This window comes from Coregonus clupeaformis, chromosome 24 (assembly GCF_020615455.1).
Source record: "Coregonus clupeaformis isolate EN_2021a chromosome 24, ASM2061545v1, whole genome shotgun sequence".
Lineage (NCBI taxonomy): Eukaryota > Metazoa > Chordata > Actinopteri > Salmoniformes > Salmonidae > Coregonus > Coregonus clupeaformis.
The window spans coordinates 36,734,792-36,751,278 of record NC_059215.1 but is presented as its reverse complement, the minus strand read 5'-3'; the positions used below and the strand labels follow the sequence as shown (position 1 = coordinate 36,751,278).

The 16,487-nt window shown below is 43.7% G+C and overlaps 1 protein-coding gene across 5 annotated transcripts in view; it reads left to right on the top strand.

The window, feature by feature from the left end:
• Nucleotides 1-8,686: 8,686 nt before the first annotated feature.
• LOC121538218 (outer dynein arm-docking complex subunit 1) overlaps nt 8,687-16,487 on the top strand; it is a 31,172-nt gene continuing 23,371 nt past the window's right edge. For 3 of the 5 annotated variants that reach the window (XR_005995183.2, XM_041846044.2, XM_041846049.2), the window contains exon 1: nt 8,687-8,781. Coding sequence is in view for 2 of the 5 variants with exons in the window: in XM_041846044.2 (XP_041701978.1) it covers nt 8,687-8,781 (95 nt within the window). In the remaining 3 variants the exon portion in view is untranslated. Of the gene's footprint in view, nt 8,782-8,814; nt 9,392-11,789; nt 11,810-16,487 lie in introns of those variants that run through there. The other 2 variants (XM_041846046.2, XM_041846048.1) reach the window with 2 other exon arrangements.

Genomic DNA, 16,487 nt, shown 5'->3' with positions numbered 1-16,487 from the left:
GGTACGCCTTCGTACCTGTGGACTTTATGTAAGAAAAGTACCATCTTGCCACTCTAAGGTACACTATTGCCTCTTTTAAAGTACAAACTGCAAGGGTACAATTATGTAGCTACAACTAATTGTACAATGGAAGTACCTTACTGTACACACTCCCCTCCATGTGTATTTGGACAGTGAAGCTACTATTTTAAATTTGGCTCTTTCCTCTAGCATTTTGGATTTGAGATTAAATGTCACCTTTTATTTGAGGGTATTTTCATACATATCTGTTTTACCGTTTAGAAATGAAAGCACTTTATGTATATAGTCCCCCCATTTGAGGAAGTCATAAGTATTTGGACAAATTCACTTATAGTGTATTAAAGTTGTCAAAAGTTTAGTATTTGGTTCCATATTCCTAGCACAAAATGACTACATCAAGCTTATGACTACAAAATTGTTGGATGCATTTGCAGTTTGTTATTGATGGTGGTATCAATGTACTCATAGGTTCTTAAGAATATTAATGTTTTCCCATTAACATGCATACTTAATGCCCTGTTAAATGATTGATGATGTTAGTGGAGAAACAATGGTGATGCGAATTCATAGTTGTAACATATGGTTGACGAGTCATATTATGATCCTCCAATAAATCTATATCAAGCATCATACACATCGTTAGCCATGAAGGCTCTGCCATTGGGGAATGTGTACTGTCCCTCTCTTTGCATATCAATTCACTGGTTGGCAGTTGGGGTGGGCGGTAGCGTGTTCTGTGCACACACACACTGTCACGCCTACCCCCGCTCCAGCGCTCGACGTATTCGGTCTACTAACCACCGGCCCTGGCAATCTTCATTACGCACACCTGCTCCCAATTAGGACATTGAAATGTGTGTCCTCTTCGTTAGAGTTCACAGACTTTACGGTATGTAACATTTATCATCTAACAGTGCCATTAAGTGGTTCACGCTTTTCATTGGCTAAACCTTAAGACATGTAGGCCTACCTCTCATTGGTGACCTATACATACCTATATTTCCTATATTTACTTATATTTCCCAATGATGGTCGAAGAAACGTGTATTCAAGAGCTGGAATTGAGATATACATGTTGATCCTCCAATGTTTGCTATTTGCACTGCAGTGATAACCTGTGCCCTGGACAAAGTCACACAAGCCATGTCGTTCCATAGGGCTGGGAATAATGTGGGCAGACCGCAAGGACATGTTCCTTGTCTCATATAAATTATGTCACACATACACACGTTACAGTGGTTGTCTAATACGATACAGCTGTAGCATAACTATCTATAGGCCAGGCCTAATATCTGTTTCTCTCTAATAGACTATAGCTTACTCTAATACTATTCCCACATGAATGCACACACCGAATAGGCCTACACAGACAAATATCAAAGGTGCTTCACAGACTACATACATATACAGAGAGGTTGAACAATTCTGACATCCAGTGGCAGTCACTGAAACTGAACATATTCAAAGTAATTTCTTGTTAGGCTAAGTTCTAGTAATTGTAATAAGGCCTCATCGGGTCGATATGTGACCGGATATCTATAAAAATGTTTTTAATTTTTCAAAGACCCAAGTTGGTGTCAATGTTGGTATACAAGCAGTCAATATCAATTGAGAAAAACAGTTTCTTGGGGCACACAAATCTTAGTTTTGTCACAAATTCATACGTCTTTAATAAAGCTTGGATGTTTCCATGACAGAGGATTGATCAAATGACCTAAGTACTCAGCTATTCTATACGATTCAGAGCCACAATCAGATCCAATCAGCCAACAGCATGGAACCTCAGAGGGGATTGTCCAAGTCTCAGGAGTTTTATGGATTTTAGGCAGTAAATAAAGTTGTCTTGGTCGTGGGGTGTCTGGTCCAATTAAGTAAAACATTTGTTTGTCATTAATGTAGTTTCTCATAAAGTTCCCCTATGATCTGTCTCATTTGTTTCTGGGTCTCCTGCAGCAGTGAGTGAGTCAGTGGTCTATAATGTTTTGAATTACTCAATTGTCTTTTAGCCTCTATGAGGTACTGAGTTTTTCTGCTGGTTTTATAACTATGTTAGAATTCTTGCTTAATGACTTTAAAGCTGCATGATCCTGTTTTGTAAGATTATCTGTCCATGCAAAATGAAACCTAAATGTACTAAAATAAATTGAGTCCTTTTGAATTAAGGTCTACATCGTATGAGACACTGACTGCAGCTTGGGTTCCCAGTGGGATGGACTAATAAATGGTCATCTTTGATTATCAGTATTATAGTTAAAATGAGTGGCACAGTGGTCTATGGCACTGCATCACAGTGCTTGCTGTGCCACTAGAGATCCTGGTTTGAATCCAGGCTCTGTCGTAGCCGGCCGCGACTGGGAGACCCATGGGGCGGCGCACAATTGGCCCAGGGTAGGGGAGAAAAAGATCAAGTAGTTTTAATTTCCTTTGATAAGTATTAAGATCCCTCCTGAGCTCCATGCGATCTTAACGGGTGTAAGGATAAACATGAGGCCCTTCTCCAGAAGTTACTGTTCTGCCGCTGTAAGCCTAAAAGTAACTGATAGGTTAAGGACATTGGAGTGTTGGGGAGTGACACTAGTACTGTCTTCCCCGTTTAATTGGTCTAGCTAGTAGTTCAAACTCTTTACAGCTGTATCTGGTCTCCAATGCACTGGATCGTAATGAGCCGTGTGGAATCTAAGCTCAGATCCAACAGTTCCGTAAAAAAATTCTGGATATGCTTATTCAGTTGGTTCAGTACCTCCTGCATTTCCCATGGAAGCTCATCCGAAATGTGTATGATGGGAACATAAACCTGTGCATGAGGAAAAACTTTACAGTGAGGGAAAAAAGTATTTGATCCCCTGCTGATTTTGTACATTTGCCCACTGACAAAGAAATTATCAGTCTATAATTTTAATGGTAGGTTTATTTGAACAGTGAGAGACAGAATAACAACAACAAAATCCATAAAAACGCATGTCAAAAATGTTATAAAAAGCCTACCCCTTTTCCTCCAAACATAACGATGGTCATTATGGCCAAACAGTTTATTTTTGTTTCATCAGACCAGAGGACATTTCTCCAAAAAGTACGATCTTTGTCCCCATGTGCAGTTGCAAACCGTAGTCTGGCTTTTTTATGGCGGTTTTGGAGCAGTGGCTTCTTCCTTGCTGAGCGGCCTTTCAGGTTATGTCGATATAGGACTTGTTTTACTGTGGATATAGATACTTTTGTACCTGTTACCTCCAGCATCTTCACAAGGTCCTTTGCTGTTGTTCTGGGATTGATTTGCACTTTTCGCACCAAAGTACGTTCATCTCTAGGAGACAGAACGCGTCTCCTTCCTGAGCGGTATGAAGGCTGCGTGGTCCCATGGTGTTTAAACTTGCGTACTACTGTTTGTACAGATGAACGTGGTACCTTCAGGCGTTTGGAAATTGCTCCCAAGGATGAACCAGACTTGTGGAGGTCTAAAAACATTTTTCTGATGTCTTGGTTGATTTCTTTTGATTTTCCCATGATGTCAAGCAAAGAGGCACTGAGTTTGAAGGTAGGCCTTGAAATACATCCACAGGTACACCTCCAGTTGAGTCAAATTATGTCAATTAGCCTATCAGAAGCTTATAAAGCTGTTTAAAGGCACAGTCAACTTAGTGTATGTAAAATTCTGACCCACTGGAATTGTGATACAGTGAATTATAAGTGAAATAATCTGTAAACAATTGTTGGAAAAATTACTTGTGTCATGCACAAAGTAGATGTCCTTTCCGACTTTACAAAACCATAGTTTGTTAACAAGAAATTTGTGGAGTGGTTGAAAAATGAGTTTTAATGACTCCAACCTAAGTGTATGTAAACTTCCGACTTCAACTGTATATATACCCCTTACCAATAGGTGTAGTCTGCCATAAAACCTTCAAGAAGCAGAAGTAGGGGAAGGGTTAGCTAACATGCTAAGTAGTTGCAAAGTAGCTTAAAAAAGTAGTAAGTAGTTGCTAAAATTGTCCGTGATGAGAGGCTAGACATTCATGTTATACGCCCATCCATCTTTCGTTTTTGCCTTAAGTAACCTTCTGTCATATGTAACCATACCAAATGTAACATATCATACTAATTTGAGTGTCCCAGATTTACTATGTTACATTACATTTTAATCATTTAGCAGACGCTCTTATCCAGAGACACTTACAGTTAGTGAGTGCATACATCTAAAAAAAAATCATACTGGCCCCCGTGGGAATCGAACCCACAACCCTGGCGTTGCAAGCGCCATGCTCTACCAACTGAGCTACACGGGGCAGGTATGGTGTCGCGTGCTCACTGCTCAAGTAGCCTAGCTTGATCAACATTTACAATCAGTCATTGACAATAAATCTATATCTAATAGATATGTGGTCCTCTGTAGCTCAGCTGGTACAGCACGGCGCTTGTAACACCAGGGTAGTGGGTTCGATCCCCGGGACCACCCATACACAAAAAAATGTATGCACGCATGACTGTAAGTCGCTTTGGATAAAAGCGTCTGCTAAATGGCAAATTAAATTATTATTAATTAACTTAATAAATCTATATCAAGCATCATACATTGTTAGCCATGTAGGCTCTGACATTGGGGGAATATGTACTGTCATGCTTTTTGCACATCAATTCACTGGTTGTCAGTTGGGGTGGGCGGGAGCGTGCACACACACACACACACACACACACACACACACACACACATTACAGAGGTTGTCTAATACAGCTGTAGCATAACTATCCATAGGCCAGGCCTAATATCTGTTCCTCTCTACTAGACTATAGCTTACTCTAATACTATGCCCACATGAATGAATGCACACATCGAGTAGGCCTACACAGACAAATATCAAAGGCGCATCTGCTCTTTTTTTCTCAACACTTTTTTTTGTTGTTGTTTTATTCTTACTTTTTTTTGTTTAAAATAAATGCACTGTTGGTTAAGGGCTGTAAGTAAGCATTTCACTGTAATGTCTGCACCTGTTGTATTTGGCGCATGTGACCAATAAAATTTGATTTGATTTGATTTGACAACAAGCGTAAACAGAGGTTGAACAACTCTGACACCCAGTGGCAGTCACTGAAACTGCAAAAAATGCAAGGTGGTCTAAGCCTTCATATACACTGAGTGTACAAAACATTAAGAACACCTGCTCTTTCCACGACAGACTGACCAGGTCAATCCAGGTGAAAGTTATGATCCCTTATTGATGTCACTTGTTAAATCAACTTCATTCAGTGTAGATGAAGGGGAGAAGACAGGTTAAATAATTATTTTTAAGCCTTGAGACATAGATTGTGTGTGTGCCATTCAGAGGGTGAATGAATGGGCAAGACAAAAGATTGAAGTGCCTTTGAACGGGGTAAGTTAGTAGGTGCCAGGCGCACCGGTTTGTGTCAAGAACTGCAACGCCGCTGGGTTTTTCACGCTCAACAGTTTCCCGTGTGTATCAAGAATGATCCACCAACCAAAGGACATCCACCTAACTCGAACTGTGGGAAGTGTTTCAATATGCTTTGCGTTGTAGTCATGACAGACAAAGATATATAGTTAAGCAAACTTTACTAGGCATGTTGTCAACCCGCACATTCATGCAGTAAGTCCCAACTGGTTTCCGTTTCCTGTGTAACATCAATATGAGTGACATCAATATTGCTACATGTTCTCTTTTTCTTTTTTTTTTTTTTTACAACAAAGCCAGACTCCACCTAACTTTGGCTTGTAGTCCATGTCTGCAATAAACTGGAATGTGAACTGAATGTTTGTTTACTGTCTCTGACTGTCCATTAATTCTTATTATTTTTACCTTCCCACAAAGTCTTTCAGGTGTATAGGTCTTCGGATGGCCATACCAGACCTTGTGTGGGGAGTGTTGATTACATCAGGAGGTGCTTGACCTGAGATGTTTGGATCTTCTTGTTGAGGTGGAGCGTCCACCTCTAGGTTGTGTTCAGCATCCTGCTTGGTGTCAGCTGGTGCTCTGTCTACTGGCTCTGTGCCAGGCTCCTCAACAGTGGGGAAATCCTCCTCTATTTCTCTGCTCTTCCTCAGGTGTCGCCTGTTCCTCCTGAAGACTTGTCCCTGTTCTGTCTTCACCTCATAGGACGTTTGCTCCACTGGTCTGACTACTGTGGCCCTCTGCCACCAGTGTTTCTGTCCTGTGAGTGGCTGAACTCTCACCCTGTCATCTCGTTGCAGCTCTGTGAGATCCTTAGCAGAGGTGTCGTAGTACTTTGCCTGTTTCTGCTGTCTTTCTTTGAACTTCTCCAGCTGACAGTTTGCCATCCCTGATCTCAGAAGATTTTCACTCATTATAAGTAGTGTCTTTGTACGTCTTCCCATGAGCACCATTGCAGGGCTGCTGTTCCTTGTGACGGGGTATTTCTGTGATCCAGCATGGCCATGTATGGGTCAGCACCTGCTCTCTTTGTTTTCACTGCCGATTCCACTTTCCCATTACTTTGCGGGTATCCTGGAGACTATGTTTTGTCCACTTTCAATATGGTCCACTTTCAACCCCTCTGATGTTAGCAGGTGGCCAATGTAGGGCACTTCCTTCAGCCTAAGCGGCAGCTTCTCCGGATTCAGCTAGATATTGAGCTTCCTGCATCTGTCCAGGAGCATTTTGAGGTTTTTGTCGTGGTCTAGAGTCGCCGCTTCATCGTTGTCTCCCTCTCCCACAATCAGGATGTCATCTGCAATGATTTTGACTCCTGGAAGACCTTCCATTGCCTGGTTCAACTTCCTCTGAAAGATCTCTAGGGCTGGACTGATTCCCATTGGCATGCGCAGCTACCTGTACGTCCCATGGGAGTAGAGAACGTGGTGAGATTCCTCCTCCAGTTCCACATGCCAAAATCAATTTTTTACATCACAAACAGAGAAAAAGCGTGCTCTGTTCAGATCTGGCAGCACGTCTTCAATAGTGGGAAGTGGGTAATGGCTCCTCTTGAGTGCCTTGTTGAGAGGTTTCGGATCAATGCACACTCTTAGTTTTCCAGATGGTTTCTTCACTACGATCAGGCTGCTAATCCAATCTGTGCTTTTATCATCCTTCTTTGCTCTAGACCACTGAGCTCCTCTTTGAGTGGTTTATATAGTGCTACTGGCACTCTTCTCTTTGGCAGCTGGACAGGCTCCACCCGCTCATCCACTTCCAGCTTCAGTTTGCCGGGTAAGCATCCATCTCCCTGGAATACATCAGAGTACTCTTGTTTAATTTGCTCTTTAGTCCAGGATCCTGTTGTTTACTCGATGGCCAGGATGTTGTGATGCTGCACAGTAATCAACTCCATTGCCTGGATAGCCTTACTGCCTAGAATGGGCCTGTGCACATTCTTGTTGACTACGATGAACTCAACTCGGTAGATTTTCTTATTGCGTGGATTGGTCACTTTAAGTGTGCACTTCCCCAGTTGCGTCAGAGTACTCTTGTTATACATCACCAATACCTGACTGCAGGGCTCTAGGTGACTGGCTTTTATGAGGTTTGCAGGGATAACATTACAACTAGCACCACAATCTAGCTGAAATCTGACTGACTTTTTGTTGACCAGTATGGTTGCAAAGAGAGCTGCATTGTGGTCTGTGGTTTTCTCCTGCACCATGTTGATGCTCTCTGACTTTGGCCCTAGTGTGATGCAGAGAACATCCTCACCGCTCTCTGAGTCAGATAACACATTTTCCATTGCCAGGACTCTGTTTCTCTTGCTGGTCCCTGCACTTTTGTAAACCGTAGAGAAGTGATTGTTTTTTCCACAGGATTTAAATTTTTGTCCATATGCAGGGTATTTTTCATTTTTTCTCTCATGTGTCCGTCCACAGTATCTGCATTGTATAATGCTCTGTCCCTCTGTAGCGTCTCCTCTCCCTCTCTGTCTATCTTTCTGTGTGACTGCATGCACTGCTACAGGGCCCTGCACATTTATGACTAGCTCTCTGTCTGGACAGTTCTGCAGCTCTGCCAATCTGTATGCATTTCGCATTTCTCTAAACTGAGATCAGTCTCTCTGAGTAAGCGCTCTCTTAAGTGTGGGTCACATGTGCCACACACAATCCTGTCCCTGATAAGAGTCAGTGATTACTCCAAAGTTGCAGGTGGCCACTAGTCCTCAATTCAGTGAGATATTTGTCTAAACTCTCATCTTGGCCCTGACTTCCCATGAAAAAAGTATCTCTCAATTGTTTCATTTTTCTTGGGATCACAAAATGCATCTAGTGTTGCAATTACTTCCTCAACAGAGAGATTGTCTTTTGTCCTGCCCACACATAGTCTCACAAAGCTCTGCCTTTCCCCCAATGAGATAATACAGTAGCTTCACTTTGTAATCCTCAGGTTTTTCTCTCATTGTAAGAGCCATGTACAAATTGAATTCCCCTTTCCATCTTTTCCAGGTCAGTACTAAATTACAATCATCAAAGTCTATTTTCCCCGGAGGTTTCAGTGCATTTTCCATTGCGATATATTCGTAGAATGGAACGTTAGCTACTCACGAATCTGCTTGTATCCAATAGCCAGCTTGCTATTGGATACGATAGCTAGCTAACGTTAACGTTCGGCGCGATGACTAGCCTTTAAACTCGGCACTTTTTCAAACTGCCGCCTGGGATGTATTCTTCCTTTACATCGATGAGATCCAGGTTATTTTGAGTACCGCTGGCACCATGTTTCAATATGCTTTGCGTTGTAGTCACGACAGACAAAGATATATAGTTAAGCAAACTTTACTAGGCATGTTGTCAACCCGCACATTCATACAGTAAGTCCCAACTGGTTTCCGTTTCCTGTGTAACATCAATATGAGTAACATCAATATTGCTACAGGAAGCATTGGCGTCAACATCCCTGTGGAACACTTTAGACACGTTGTAGATTCCATGCCCCCCAACGACATGAGGCTGTTCTGAGGGCAAAAGGGGGTGCAACTCAATATTGGTGTTCTTCAACTCAATATTAGGATGGTGTTCTTAATGTTTTGTACACTCAGTGTATACATACTGTCATTGGTCTATGCCCCATTGTTTGTTTGTCAATGTCATGGCTGCATACATTATTTACAAACTCACATCTAAACCACCTAAAACGAACGATACAAATCTATAATGTTAATGTAACTTATCAGTATTGTAACTAGCCAGCTAGCTACATATTTTGTCACTAGCTATTTTGTTTCGTGTGTCGCGTGCTCACTGCTCAAGTAGCCAGCGTCGTCAACGGTTACAATCGGTAATTGACTGCATAGAAAGCCAGCTAGCCAGTCATAGGCAAATGTGTTGCATGTTGTTTACGCAAATATCATCAGATAGCCAAGTACAAACTACAAGGCTAGTAGAGGTTGTCAAAAAGGAAGCTTCAAGATCCTGATAACAGTAAGAAAGTGATATAGTCACATTTTTGTTAGCCAACGTTAATGTAAGTTGACCAGTGTTAGCTGCAGCCAACCAGCCAGGCAGTTTGCAAATAGTTGTCATTATGGCCGATAGTAGTGGTCATTGGCCAAAGGCTGTTCCTTCATATTTCTTCTGATCTAGCTAAATATATGTATATTTTGTATCTAAATGCATATCAGGTAAGCATATCGCAATTAGTGATGTTAGGCATAGTGTTGATAAAACAAGTTTACTGGAGAACGGAGACCAAGTAGAGACTTTCGGACACGGTGGATAATTGTATAATATAAGGCAGTTTATTCAGAGGTAAAGATATCTGTAAATAGCGTGCACGGACCCGTCCGTCAATCTCGTAGGGAGATATCTGAGAGCGCCCTAAACATTGTGTGCTGACATTTTATACAATAAAATAAAGTAGGTTGATTCTAGGAGTTCTGATCTTCTGATTGGTCCTGATGAGTTGGGCGAGGTCACTTCCATTGCATTGGCTCTGAGTCGGGTTGTCTGTCTTCAGATGTTCAGCCTAAAAGGAAGGGATTTTGTGTGTGCGTGTGTTATCAGTAATAATGTGTGTGTGTGTAATAATGTGTGTGTGTGTGTGTGTGTTTTTGGGAAAATGTTCAGCCGAAAGAGGGGATTTTGTGTGTGCGTGTGTGTGTGTTTGTGTTTGTGTGTGTCATGGGAGAACTCGTGAGTTGGAAGGACTGAGAGACCTATGGCGTGGGTGTTGTTCTTAGCCACCTGCTGACAAGGCCGACAAGATAGAAGTCTTTGTCCATTGTATTAAATCCGAAGGCCCAACACAAGATGGGTCATGCACAAAATTTTAGCCAGACCAAGCTATAACATAATATATTTACTACGACAAATCCCTCTCTTCACGTCTCCCCAGAGACGTGACCAAGTAACAGTAAAGAAGGAAAACTTAAGACGTGACACAAGCTAACAGTGTAATTGGCAAAATAGGGAAAACTTTATCAGAAGATAAAGTTTTACATTCCCCCTCTTCACGTCTCACAAGAGACGTGACATAAAGCTTAAATGCTGCAATTTGGCAAAATAGGGAAAACTTTATCAGAAGATAAAGTTTTACATTCCCCCTCTTCACGTCTCACAAGAGACGTGACAAAAGCTTAGATGCTATTCATCATCCAGATATCCTTGGTCAGCATCGTCAATAGCAAGCAAAGGAAACATCTGACCGTTATCTGCAGGATGTGGATCAATAGCGGTGGTTATAATCCTGGTTGTCAGCGTCCGTATGCATGGAATGCAACAGCATCCACAAAGCACTAGAATTGCAGCAAAAACAGAGATGGATACAAGTATAGAAGAAACAAGCGTTTTATATTTACCAAACGCATCCATCCAAGAGTCCCACATTGAAGTATCCACCCCTGAGTGGCTCTTCATTTTGCCATTAAGAGTTCGTAACCCTTCCAGGGCGACAGTCAAGCTGCCATCTGTGGCTGTATTGTTGGGAATAAAGGTACAACATTGTTCACCAAACATAGCACATACTCCTCCTTTTTCAGCCAGGAGCATGTCGACAGCAATACGATTTTGGAAAGCCATGAGAGAGGTCGCAGCCAACTGGCCATGCACCGCCTCAAAACCTTGTTGTGTCCAATTGCCTAATTTTTGAACATTAAAATGGACATAATTGATTCTGTCAACATTTTTATTAATTGTGCACCACCAGCAAAATGAAGATTCAAAACCTGCGGCTACTTGGTCAATCAATTTATACTCATCTGGTACCCCCTAGGGACCCCAATTGCATCAATGTAGGTTGGGTCCCCATGAGTAGGGCCCACAGCGCGCCTGGTCCTGGTAGGAATTAAGTCAGACACATGGGTCACCAGCTCCTGAACACCTGTTGGATACACAGAAATTGGTAGCAAAAGAGAGACTAGTGCACAGGTGCCTGTGGCATTTCCAGGCAGTCCATCAAACAGATGAACGCCTCCACACCACCACCAGACATCAGCCCTGGAAACAGGTTTAAACTCAGCATTAGGCGTATAGATAAACCGACACCATCCAACAGGTACCATACCCAACAATGGTAGACCTTTCGTGAGATTAACACAGGTAAAGTTAGCTCTAGCCACCTGATAGGAAAAAATTGGTTTCTTAGTTGCTTTAGTAACCAAGGGATGAACTACGTCCCATAGTGTACAATTGGCGGAAGGGTTGTCATGTTTCATGACAGACAGGAAGCATTCTGGCGTAATGGCGGCAGGGATAATGCGAAGCAATGGCCGTGCCTCCATACAAACCACACAACTCTGATGAGTCACCTTTGCCGCTTCCTCAGTCAACAAGAGCCAGTTGTTAGAAAGGCCGGAGACACCTGTAGCGGTCAGGATTACATCATCCAAAGTAGGTGGAGTGGTAAGTAAAATAATAGAATTATTCTTATTACCATTTTCATTAATAGCCTGTGCTTTTGTGTTATTAATATGACAAATTCGAACCTTCCAATAGACTGGTGCAGTGGTACAGCTTACATAAGGAGCAAGTCTAAAGTCCTGGCAGCCTAATGCAATACCAGGATAGATAGTAAATTTGAGTCCTTTAGAGCTTTTTGTCAAAGTCAAGAGTTTCCTCCATTGTTTTCCTAATGTAGTAGAGGTGCAACTGGACCAGTCATAATTAGTCTCACATACCAAGTTTGTCCAAGTCCAATCGCTATGGGTGTCCCCCACTGTCATATACCAGTCCCAGTCACGGTAGTAGGTCAGTTTTCTGAAGTCTACCCACGGCACTGTCGCAGTAGTGGTAACATTAAAGGGTATACATAATGTGGTGCTTCTATACAATTGTCTGGGCCTACAGGAAAGGGTGTTAGAGACAACTTGTCGTTTATTTACGTGGTGGCTGTGGCTTACATTCTGATCTGGGCTCAATGTGTCGGAGTGCAGGTTGGTCGGACGTATGGTTGTGGCATTGAATGTGTCGTTAGGTTTACTAGTGGGTGTAATGGGTGTCTGTGTCATGTGCTGTACTGACCAGAGTATGATTCCTAGAGTAACCCCAATAGTTACAATCAGCAAAACAAGGAGTGGAGCAGAGCACCCCAGTCTCTCCCATGGTGGTCTGTCCCTCCTCTGTCTTTCCCCTCCAGTATCTGAAGATGGGAGTCTCCTCCACATATTCAGATAGTGTTGGTGTCAAGAATTTGATCCGAATTTAATGTGATTAAATCACTTCTGACTTCAGTCAGGGTTCTGGAAGGAGTTGGTGCTGGTGTACAATGTGTCAAGTGGTGCCAAGGTGCGCCTGATTTACCCTTGACCTGGACTGAGTGTGAAGTAACCTCCTTCACTTCGGCACGGTCCAGTCCACCTGGGATCTTGCCACTTTCTCTTGTGAACCTTGATCCTTACCCAGTCGCCAACTTTTACCTTCAGCAGCGCCGGATCTCCCGTCAGCTCCCCTCTTGGACCTTGTGAATCTGTTTGGAGAGAGCTGCAGAGAGTTCCGTTAGTTTTCTCACATATTCAGACATTACAATTTGTTGTACATCAAGGGCGGGCATATGACCTCCCTCCCTTGGTGGACCAGGCATGACTCTACCAGTCATAATCTCATGTGGAGAGAGATGGGTGCCTGCTCCTGGAGAGGCTCTCATGGCCATCAACGCCAGGGGCAGAGCTTCAACCCACGTCAACTTTGAACCTGCACATACCTTGGCTATCTTAGCCTTCAAAGTTTGATTGGCGCGTTCCACGAGGCCCTGAGATTGCGGCCGGTACACAGACCCAAACTTGTGCACAATGCCGAACCTCTCCTCCACCTGTCTCAGGTGTTGGTTACTGAAATGGGACCCGTTGTCGGATCGAATTTGTCTTGGAACCCCATACCTTGGTATGAGTTCAGTCTGCAGCCACTTAATGACCGACCTAGCATCCTCACGTGCTGTTGGTATTGCCTCAACCCATTTGGAGAATCGATCTACCATTACCAATAAGTACCTTTTCCCATTAGTTACATTATCAGCCCCCATGTCAGTGTAATCTATGCTAATGTCCTGAAAACATGCATTAGGTACTGGGTATGAACCCATGGGTGTTTGGAAAGGTTTCTTTGGGTTGTGGCTGCCACAAATGCTGCACTCATCACAAAACAAGTCTGTCATGTCCTTAATGTGTGGGTGCCACCAAATATGGGAAACCTTCTGTAAAGTTTTGAGTTTCCCTTCATGGGTGGGCCCATGAGCCTCACGTATCAGCTCGGGACAGAGATTAGCTGGGGCCACCAACCTGCCGTCATGGCATCTCCAAAGTTCATCAGGTCCTTTGGTGGCTCCCATCTGTCCCCATACCGAGTGCTCATACGGGCCCGCTGTGAATTGTAGTTCCTTTATGTGTTGGTCTGTGAGTTCTGTTCTAGCTGGTTGAGTCTGCAGCACCATCTGTCTTGGAGTGTAGCCCCCAGCTTTCTTGGCTGCTTTGTCAGCTGCGTCATTTCCCTCGCTGACTTTGTTCTTGAGTTGCTGATGTCCTTTGCACTTCATGATGGCCACCTGCTCAGGTAGTGAGACTGCTTTTATCAGTCTCTCCATTTGTGCCTTGTGTTTGATCGGAAGGTTTCCTGTTGTGGTGAAGTTACGTCTGACCCATTGTGGTCCATCTGTATGGACTGCTCCATGAGCATATGCTGAGTCAGTGTAGATGTTCACAGTCTTTCCTTCAGCCTTTTCCAGGGCTTGAGTCAAACCAATGATCTCGGCTAGTTGGGCTGAGGCAGGTTGTGGGATGATGTCTGATTCCAGGGTCACGTGTGACCCGTCTGGAAGCTGCTGTACCACTGCATATGCTGCTATGTTCCCTTCTTCTCCTCTATAGCAGCATCCATCGGTGTACAACCATAGATCAGGATTGGTAAGGGGTTCGTTTCCCAAGTCTGGTCGCAGTTTCAGTTCCTGTGCCGCTCTCTCTTCGCAGGAGTGTGCCAACCCTTCTTCTGCATTGAGTGCGTCTGCCATGTTTTTGTCGGTGTTGACAAAAGTAATGTGTGATTGGGTGCATTTATTCTGGATTTTGTTCTTTCTTTCAGCGCTGAACGTGAATTCCTTGCTCATCAGATATGCTGCAACCCCATGGTGTGTATGGATTTCCAATTTGTGGCACATTACCAGGTGGGCGTTTTTTTCAATAGCTTTTGCCACTGCAGCCACGTACCTGGAACATGTTGTCTGACCTGCTTCAATATGGTCCAACTTAGAGGAATGATACATCAGTACTCTTCTCTCCCCCTCTTGTTTCTGAAAAAGGATGGAAGAAGTGAACCCCTCCTTTTCAGAAACATCAAGATGAAATTTGTTTTTGTAGTCGGGTGCTGTCAGAGCTGCTGCCACCGAGAGATCGGTTTTTAGGAGAGCAAACGCTGTTGATGCTTCAGGTGTCCAGGTAAGTGAGGAGTGTAAGTTTCTTGGTCCTGCTTCTCTCACTATTTCTCTCAGTGGTTCAGTCCTGGATGTGTAGTCAGGGATGTGGGTACGGCTGTACCCTGTCAACCCCAGGAAGGACAACATGCCTGACACTGTGGTGGGACGTGGATGATGGAGTATGGAATCTCGGTGGGATTTCGAGAGACCAGCACCTTCTCCTGAGATTTCTCTGCCAAGGAAAAGGACAGTTCTGCGACAGGACTGGACTTTGCTCATTTTGACCTTGTAGCCTTTGACAGCCAAGAAGTCAAGTAGGGTTTTTGTCATTTGTAGACAGAGATCAGATGTGGGAGCCCCCCAGCAAAAGGTCATCTACATATTGGATGAGTATCACTCCTTCAGGGATTTTCAATTCAGCCAGGTGTGTCTTTAGGATATGATTGAAGATTCCGGGAGAACACCTGTAACCCTGTGGAAGAACCGAATACGTATACTGTTGATGTTCATATGTGAAGGCAAAGAGAGGCTGTGAAGCCTCGTCCAGTGGAATGCTGAAGAAGGCATTAGCCAGATCCACAACGGTGAAGTATTGGTGTTTTGGTGAGAGATTACTCAGTGTAATGTGAGGGTCAGGGACAGGTAGGTCAATGGGTGCAGTGACGTCGTTCACTGCTCGGAAGTCTTGTACCATCCGGTATGTTTCACCTCCTGTTTTCAAGACTGGTAAGATTGGTGTGTTCCATGGAGACACAGTGCGATATATGACACGAGCTCCCAACAACCCATCTATGGTTGGTTTGATCCCCATGGTCTGTTCAGGTTTCAGACGGTACTGTGTTCGGTAGATAGGAATTTGTTCAGGGTTGAGTAACGTGATGGTGACTGGTGCCACCTGTAGTTGTCCAACATCAAATGGGGTGTGTGTCCATATGCCTTCATCAATGGTGGAAAGCAGTGCTTGTGATGAGGGGTGGTCTGTGTAAGGTTTACCATGGTGTCTTGGGAGAGTCAAACGTTCAGGAAGGCAATGTTCCTCTGTGTCAACTGTCATAAACCTCCACATGTTCTCAGTGGTGGCTTTGGTTATTCCTGGAGTTTGGGTGGGTTCCCACTGGAGTTTGGATGCTCTTCTGATCATAGGCCCAAGGCTCCTTGCTTCAAAACCGTTTCCAACTGCCAGTGTAACATGGGGAGCAGATTCTTCGCCCAGTAGGTACCAGGATTTCAAATGGGAAGGTAGGATAACCGGAGCAGCCACTCCTTCCTGTCCACACACTATGGTACAACATCTGATTGTTGGTGTCAGGTGCATCATGTTTTCATCCCAGTCATCGGTATATGGGTTGACATCATTATCAGTCACATTAAGTGTACAGTGGATTTCAGCTTGAGGAGTCTTGTATGGGTGAAATGTGTAAATGAGTTGTCTCAGCTGGTTGAACTTGAATTGAACCTCAGGGGTTCCTTGGCCGGATTCGATGCACTTCAACCAGTATATTTCTTGGGTCAGGGAGAGCACTGGGGTTGGGATGATGGGTAGCATCAGCACCCTAACTGGATGAACTGGTGTGGAGGTAATGGGATCAATGGAAACCTCCACACCCTTTTCGGTAAGGTAGATTGAACATTTCAGTTTGCACAATAGGTCCCTTCCTAATAGGTTGATTGGACAGTTGG